The following is an 8,770-nucleotide window of genomic DNA, read 5'->3' on the forward strand; positions in this document are numbered from 1 at the left end:
CATAAATTAGCTTGGATCTAAAGAGGTTAAGAATTTTCTTTAGTTAATGTCAGGCTGTGCTCGACAGCCAACCCAATCAGGTTGTGTCGGAATTACCTCACTACTTGGTGCACTACTGACTAGAAAACGTTAGTCACTTTTCTACGATCTGAAACTCCATTGTCTTGAAAATTTCCCAGAAATCTGTTGTTTTTTGGGGGGGGGGAGTATTGAGGGAACTCATAGCCTCAGACTTTACAATGTGATTGTCACGTTTCCAGCATCTTAAAACTCCCTTCAAATGCACTTTAAATGTTTTATATTTAAGCATTCAGATAAATTCAGCAGATACTGAGATATTAAATGGTATCGCTCATTATTTTACCCGAATGGGAATGATATGGCTGGGGCAGTTGACCACAGGTAAGCCCTTGTCCATGAGCAGCTGCCTCATGTGCTTCACGTTCCTCTGGTGAGCTCTTCGGAGCACCTGACCTTCAGCGCTCCTCAGGACCCGGACAGACTCCAGGGCTCCAGCCAGAACCATGGGGGGCAAAGCAGTTGTGAAGATGAATCCGGCGGCGTAGGAGCGAACTGTGTCCACCAGAGCGGCGCTGCTGGCAACATAACCTCCTACACAACCAAATGCTTTGCCTTGAAAAAAGGAAAAAAGTCTTTAAGCGTCCATCAAACTATTAGTTTTATTTTTGATTCATGTTTTTACGAAACTTATTTTCTAATAAAGGTGTCCAATTTTATTTTTTTCAAAAAAATTTAACACCAGAACATATTAAAGAGATTTATTATAAGGTCTACTTTGAAGAACTGGTTTGTTAAAAATATTTTCTGCATCTTGAAAAAAGAAAATGATATTGCATCTGAAAATATTTTGTGAGAATACCTTTATGTTGTACTAAAAACTTAAATATTTGAACTTATTAGAAGTTATTCCCACAACAGGTTAATGGTTTTGTTTTTAGAGCTCAAACAACAGATAAACACTAATCAATAGCACTAAAATACAATAAATTACAATAATAAACAAAATACAAATAATATTGAGTTTTGACTTTTCTATGTTTAATAATTAACTACTTTAAATTGTATTTTTGGTGACTTATAATCATATTAAAATATGGTGCTTAGATTATTAATATCACATAAAATACAAGTTAAGCTCTTTTTAATCTAAATTTGAAACTAATATTTTATCATGACTCCAATTCAGGAAAATCTAACCTGTTGCCGTAAGAATTAATGTTGTATACCTGAAATATTAGTCAAAATAATGCATGTTAAACCTCGCATTTGTCCTGAAATTACACCGCACAGACTGCTGGCGGATAGTCTTATCAGTAGAACCAGATAGTGACACCCAGCTGATAAAAACCTCTCCCTTGAGGAGAGCTCGGTCCTCTCTTGCCCCCAGCTCTTGAGCAGTATTATCTCACTTGGTGGGAGTGACGCTCTTATTTTGGCAATCTGATGGTTTCAGTTTGAGCAAATGGGAAAAGATCCAAAAAGATACAACATTCCTCTGCTGAAGTTTGTTTGACTTACTCCTACTGAAGGGATCGACTGCAAGGATTTTCTGAAAATCCTTTCATCAGACTCTCAAAAAGAAAGTAGGATTTTACTTTTTTTCAGCAACATTTCTGATGCTCAAGAAGCGTGACTCACCCAAGGTCCCTGAAACTATGTCGATCTTGTGCATGATGTTGTCTCTCTCGCCCACTCCAGCTCCGTGTGCTCCATACAGGCCAACAGCATGAACTTCATCAACAAATGTCAGGGCGCCGTAACGATGGGCCGTATCACACAGCTCCTCCAGAGGACAGATGGCACCTGACACCCCCAGTGAAGAAGATACTATTAATAAAACTGGGTTTGGGGGAACAGCACAGACCTTGAACTGTCATCTGTTGGATCACAAGTCAAAAATATTCTGCATGTGGAAAACAACATTTTTCTGAAAAGGTATATTGATAAAAAAAATTATGAATTACAATAAAAAATAAAAATAATAACATAAAAACACAATGATAACATAAAAATAACAGAACAAAAATAAAACAAGAAAAAATAGCAATAACATCTTAAGTATAATTAAAAATTGTAAAAAAAAATAGATAAATAAAAAAAATAATAATACTTTGTAAAATATACTAAGCCCTGCGACAGACTGGCGACCTGTCCAGGGTGTACCCCGCCTTCGCCCATCAGTAGCTGGGATAGGCTCCAGCACCCCCGCGACCCCGAAAGGGACAAAGCGGCCAAGAAAATGGATGGATGGAAAATATACTAATAAAACAAAAAATGAAATAAAATAATACTAAAATAAATTATAATTAAAAATAAAAGAGAACAAAAATGACGAAATAAAAAATTATTATCAAGCAGAATAAAAAACTGACTGATAATAAATAACATCAAATATGGTGAAAAAATATACTAATAAAATTGTAAAAATAAAAATATAAAAAATAGTCATTGCATTTAAAAAATAATACCCTAACTAATAAAATAAAATAATAATAATAAAATTAAACTAAACTAAATAATTTAAAATAATATTATAACTATGAAAATAAATAAATAAATAAAAATGATAAAAATAGTTAACATTAAAAAGACAAAAAATAAAATAAAACAAAAAATACGATTATTCTTAAATAAAAAATAAAATAAAAAACAATTTAAAAAGAAAATTGAGAATTAGAAAAACAATGGACTCAAAATTAGTATACACCATAAAATAAAGATACTACTACCAATAACAATAACAACAATTACTATTATTATTAATAAAAGGGATACATTTAAAAACTGATTTTTTTTTTAAGAATAGAGGAAACCAATTATTCATAAAAGTTGGAATGTGAATGGAAAGTAAGCCAAGTTGAATCACATAAAAAGTGATCAGAATTTGAAGTTGTACTTTTACATCTCCTATAGTCTCGGTGCATTTGGTAATCTCTTTAAAACAAAAACAAAACAGGAGGACTCCATCCTACAGGTACTGTAGGAAGAAAGCACTAAATTATTCAGAGCTTCTTAAAGATTAGTCATAAAAAGTTTCTATCAGACTTGTCCCTCATGAGGACCACAAAATATATATATAATAGGGTTTTGGTCTGCCGCAAAGAATAACTTCATTAAAGTTGTCTGCGCCTGAAAAGCCAGAATCCAGATCAATGCCTTCACGAGTTCAAGCAGCAGGCGCATCTGCACTTCAAATGTTCAGACAGGGCTTTGTAGGAATGATCAGACTGTTGCATAGAAACCACAACTGCAGGAGGAACAGTAATGAGAACGCTGGCAGGAACAGAAGGACAGAACTGGAAATGTATTAAATTGTGGCGAGGAGCCTGATTTGAGATGTCAGAGAAGGAAAATGAATCTACTCCAAAGCTGCCATCATGTTTTGTCTTCTAACATAACTAAAGCAGATTTCATTTATTGAACTCACCGTCCATTGAGTGAACAGTCTCGAACGCCACTATTTTGGGAGTCTTGGGGTCGGAGCGTTGCAGCAGCTCCTCTAGGTGTCGCCTGTCATTGTGACGGAAGATGAAGCGTTTGGCTCCACTGTTCCTGATGCCCTGAATCATGGATGCGTGGTTCCCTGCATCAGAGTAGATCTCGCACCCTGTTCATCACAAAGAACCCGCAGTGAATCAGTAAGAAAAACTTCTACCTTTCATTTCTGACATAGAATTCGGATTTGTTTTCATTCTGTGTGCATGTTGGAAACATTTCAATACATGAATGAGGAATTTTGTGGTCAATAATGAGGATTGCCATTTAAAAGCGGCAAATTTTCACTTTTTTTCAGATTTCAGTACCTGGCAGCATCTTGGCTAGAGTGAAGAGGGTGGAATCGTTTGCCACAAAGCAGGAGGAGAACACCAACGCAGCGTCTTTCCTGTGCAGCTGAGCAAGTTCTCTCTCCAGAGCCACGTGAAAGTTGCTGGTTCCAGAGATGTTCCTGGTCCCACCGGCACCGGCGCCATACTTCTCCAGGGCTTCCCTGAAGACATCCAAACCACATTTTAGAGAACTAATACAATCGAAATCGAACAACAACACAATAATTATTGAACAATTTGCAGTTAATTAATGAAAAGTGATTTAATTCAGTTAGATTCACACCAAATGCTTTCATATTAAATGAGGCAACAATGATAGCTCACCAAATTTTGCTCTATTGACCATGTTTGCACAATAAATGTACTGAAATTCAGTATGTAAATACAAAAATAGAAATCTAGCCCCAATTAATTATGTTATTATCATTATTGGATCATCTGAAATTCTTCAAAAATATTGTCACTTGCTTGACAGGATGTCCATAAAACATTTTTAAGTTTGTGAGTCAGATAAATGGCGTATTTGCATAGGCCTGTTCTATCTTCTACGAAGGCCCAAAGTACTTTATTCATTCACACAATCACAGTTTAAGGTGTTAAATGAAAAATCTGAAAGAACTTGGACTTCGTATTTGACTGACAGCTTAGATTTATTGTTAAGTTGGATTTTTGGCTGGATATCTTTAAAAAGCAACTTCGATGAAACTGTGTTTTTAACATGTTTTTTATAGAATTTCTCTCATGTAGAAAGAAAGTTAAGCTTAAAAATACATTTCTGAGTATTTCTTTTTTCAAATAGTTGTGAATCAGGAGTGGAAAAAAATCCAGTTTGAAAAAGATTGTATCATTAAAAAAAAAAAAAAAAAAAAAACATGCATCTAATTGTAGACGACTAGATCCATGAACGTCTTCCTCGTCAAAACTGTACGGCTGGATAGGTCCAAAATTGCTCGCCATTATTGTTGCACCGGTAATGTTAACTCAATTCAATTCAATTTTATTTATATAGCCCAAAATCAACAATGGATCTTTAAGTTGGGGTGTGAGGGGCTGTAAGCTAGTGGGAAACTGAGTTCTCCATTGTGGGTGACAGTAAAAGAGGGCGAAGTTTAGTAACAGTCCACAAAACTTTGAGGCAAATTTCTATCAAACTCCTGCCACTCTGCAGAAACTATGTCCTAGAAAAAGACATTTTTTGAAATTTGGCTAAAAATGGCAACATCCTAATTAAAAGACCTCTAGGAATGCTTTGAAAATAGATGAAATGATGGTCGGATTGAGCTTTAACAAATCTTTAACCATCACCTAAGTAAAGGTAAATACTAAAAGGTAAAAAGTCCTTTTTGCACACTAAAAAATAAACTCATGGCTTCAAACTCTGATATTTGGGGACTTGTGGTTGTGAAAGATCATCTTATTAAATAGAAATTGACATTGACTGATTATTAGGATTGGTACTCAGTGGATAAAAGTTCAGACTATTGATTCATTTGGATGCTATTGGAACTTCACCATGACTGTAATCAAGTACAATGTTGTCTCTTCTCTACCTGATGGCACCGAGGACCTTGGGGTGCCGACTCATCCCCAGATAGTCATTGCTGCACCACACAGACACCTGGGCGCCCGCCCTCCCAGGAATGGAGTAATCCTCGGCAAACGGAAAGGTCTTGGCGCTTCGGTTCACCGTCTTGAAGACTCTGTAAGTGTGGTCCTTCTTTTTCTCAGAGATCTTCTCAGTGAAGAAGTGGTCGTAGTCATAGCTGGGACCCACTGAGGAGATGGTTGATACAACAGTCAAAAAGCAGCAGGAAGACTTTCATTGATGAAAGTCATAAAATACAGCTTTTTACCAGCAAATTTTATTTTAACATTTATTAAAAAACAAATAAATGCTAGTAGTTGTGGTTTGGGAGTCTCACCCATGTTGTCTCTGAGGAGATGTGTGATGCTGTTGAGGTCAGATCCTGATGGAAACATGGAGTCTTTTAAACCTTTCAGCAGAGACTTCATCAGACCTCAAGAAACAAGAGAATCTTTATAAAATGTTCTACTTATCTTCTGTGATTTTGTAAACAGTGTCCAGGTCTTACCATCCTGCACGTCCTCCTGCACTTCAGGACTGGCCTGTACCACTCCGATCTGAGAGGACACAAAAGGGCAGGCCTTGGACATGGACGCCGCCACATGAGTGGCGGTCTGAGCAAACTGCCTCTTTTGCTCCACCGTGGAAAGCTGCTTGTGCTTAGATGTTGTGGTGGGGCTGCTCAGCTTGGAGTCCAGAGAGGCCGGGCCGCTCACGGTGATCTGGCGAGTGATGATGGGGCATTTTTCAGCCAGAGACAGCAGGGAGGCTCCGGTTCTTCTCAGGGCTGGCTTTGGAGCAGACTTCAGGAAGGGGCAGTGGTGAAGAAAGGCAGCCATGACGCTGCAACTGTTCTTACTCTACATATAAACAGAGAAGTGGAATGTTTATATTTTTGAAATTGATTTGTCTGTTTTATTTATTTATTTTTTTGAGAAAAGAGCACAGTTTCAGTACAAATTCCATCACGACCATCAAAGAAAAACTAAAATATCATCCCGGTGAAGATGTCACGCCTGTAACTGCATGTGCGGGTACAAACGCGATGAATGTTTGACCACACAAAGCAGGAGGTGCCCTCTGGAGGGTGTGACACGCTGCGGCTTATCTTCACTCTGCAGGCGCTCTAGAGCGGTCTGATGGGCTTCACCTCCTGATTACCGAAAAAGTCATCAAATCAACTTCATCGGAACAGGAAAATTTCACCTTATTTCCAAAATTCTTACAACCAAATGGTGAAGTTTTTGTCTTTGCTTCACTAATTTACAAAAAAATCTATTTTATTGTTTTTTTTTTCTTACTTGATTGGATTCACAAATAGTCTTATTATCTGCGCTGGGTTGTGTTGATAAAATAGTTCTTGGGATCTGTGGCTTTTTCTTGTGGTTGGAGGTCATCTTTGCTGCTGTTTTGTTTATAAAATTCTTCTATTTTTTATTTTTTTTTACACAGATTAATAAAAAATAACTACAAAGCAAACTAATTAAAAAATAACATAATATGATGCACAAAAATACATAAAAAATGCATATTTCCTTAATTTCAGCAAACACACCACAGCAAAAGTTAAAATATTGCAAATGATCATGAAAGAGATGGCAATAACCATAAATAAAGACGAGGCTCACCTGTTGACCTGCACTGAGGACGAACTTCAGAACAGCAAATAGGCAGATGATAGGGAGGTGTCAACATTTGTTAGTTGAATTCTAGGAACATTACGCAATCATCCCCTCTCCCACCCATCCAATGACGTTTGGAGCTCGAGGCGGTTGATTGTGTGAATGTGGGAGGTGCAAAGATAAAGATGGGGTCCTAATAAAGTTTAGAGACCCTCGGTCCAGCTTCAACCATCTGTCTAACCAGGGATATTTTAGTTAACAAAAACCTAGGACAACCTTTAGAATTATTTACTAAATTATCTGCAAGGAGTTTTCAAGTGGACTGTGGGAAAATGGAGTTTTAGCTCCTCTTGGAATTCAATCAAACAACATTACAAATTTACTTAAAATAATTTAGTATATTGAATTGTGTTCTTAAGAGACCTTTATTGCTTAGTTTGCTTTTTTTTTATTCCAAATCTATAGATCCTCACTCATAGCAGCTAATATTCATACTGTGAAAACTCCAACTATAGTCATTATTATTTCAGTAATTATCTCTTAAGTAGTGGCTATAAATTATATAATATTTAAGTAATGTATCTAATAAGGACTTTTTTTCTCCAAATAATTCAAGCATAAATAAGAAATTTCATAAGCAGGCAAAAGTTTAAAGTTATAAACCGGTGGAGCAGTGTTGTGATTATGTCATTATTTATGAATTGGAATCACGATAGAATATTAGTTTTAAAACTTGATTAAAAAGAACTTAAACTCGTATTTCATACGATATTAATAATCTATGCACCATATTTTAATGTGATTATAATTCAGCTAAATTAAATTTTAAAGTAATTAATTTTTAAAAACAGAATAGTGTAAACTCAATATGTCATTATGATTTTTTAATCAGGCTAATTTTGTTATTTATATAGTCCAATTTAACACAATAAAGATGTCTCAACGAACCTCACACTGATAATTGTCCAAATACATAAAATTAGTCACAAAATATAAACAATATCTGATTGTTAAGCTAAACTAAACATACTAAACTGTTCATCTCTGTTCTTAGACCAGGAGTGTCAACCTGAGACTCCAGAGCTAAATGAGACTCTTTTATTCTGTCATTGTGGCTCTTTGGCTTTGAAGAAAACTTCAAACATAACTAATTAATTATATTTTTTTAGATTTTTGACATGTCAGATAGGTCAAAATAAATCAAAATGATGGCAAAAGGCTTAATCTGCTGTCAGAGTGGTTTTAGTCAGAGCAACTTTTTCTTATTGCATTGACATGTATGAATTATAAAATATTTTGGAATTTACACTCGCCTTGTCATGTTTTTATTCACTAGTAAAAGAAAAAAATGGATGAAGGAACACACAACTCATTATAACAGAAACTCTTGTGTTTCTTGAATTTAATTAAAGTAAATCTGCGGCAGCTGGAGGATCTGATGTGCAATCAAAAACAAACAAAAACCTTCTGAATTTGTCTGGTCAAGCCAGGGTTTCAACGTGTCCTTTTTAGGCAATGCTTCCAGTGAGAAAATAATCACTAACAAACCAGTTAAAATTTTTAATAGGACCATATGAACATTATAAAACCAAATAAAAAAATAATTATATTGATACCAAGAGAATATATTATTTGTTGTCGTTTATTATTATTAGTATTATTGTTATTAATGATTTATTTATTTTTAAAGTCTGTGTTCCCGCTTTCCACCAGCA

At 35.5% G+C, this 8,770-nt stretch overlaps 1 protein-coding gene across 3 annotated transcripts in view; it reads right to left on the minus strand.

Moving 5' to 3' along the window:
* Nucleotides 1-7,216, minus strand: part of alas2 (aminolevulinate, delta-, synthase 2) — a 9,305-nt gene extending 2,089 nt beyond the window's left edge. The window contains exons 1-8 of one of the 3 annotated variants that reach the window (XM_024293679.2): nucleotides 7,062-7,216; nucleotides 5,942-6,293; nucleotides 5,771-5,815; nucleotides 5,399-5,621; nucleotides 3,825-4,009; nucleotides 3,449-3,628; nucleotides 1,660-1,824; nucleotides 365-633 (exon numbers count right to left, since the gene is read on the minus strand). In XM_024293679.2, the coding sequence (XP_024149447.1) occupies nucleotides 365-633; nucleotides 1,660-1,824; nucleotides 3,449-3,628; nucleotides 3,825-4,009; nucleotides 5,399-5,621; nucleotides 5,771-5,815; nucleotides 5,942-6,272 (1,398 nt within the window). In that variant the 5' untranslated portion in view covers nucleotides 6,273-6,293; nucleotides 7,062-7,216. Of the gene's footprint in view, nucleotides 1-364; nucleotides 634-1,659; nucleotides 1,825-3,448; nucleotides 3,629-3,824; nucleotides 4,010-5,398; nucleotides 5,622-5,770; nucleotides 5,867-5,941; nucleotides 6,294-7,061 lie in introns of all 3 variants that reach the window. The other 2 variants (XM_024293678.2, XM_024293677.2) reach the window with 2 other exon arrangements.
* Between the last annotated feature and the right edge of the window lie 1,554 nt (nucleotides 7,217-8,770).

The sequence above is a fragment of the Oryzias melastigma genome, linkage group LG7 (genome assembly GCF_002922805.2).
Source record: "Oryzias melastigma strain HK-1 linkage group LG7, ASM292280v2, whole genome shotgun sequence".
Taxonomy (NCBI): Eukaryota; Metazoa; Chordata; class Actinopteri; order Beloniformes; family Adrianichthyidae; genus Oryzias; species Oryzias melastigma.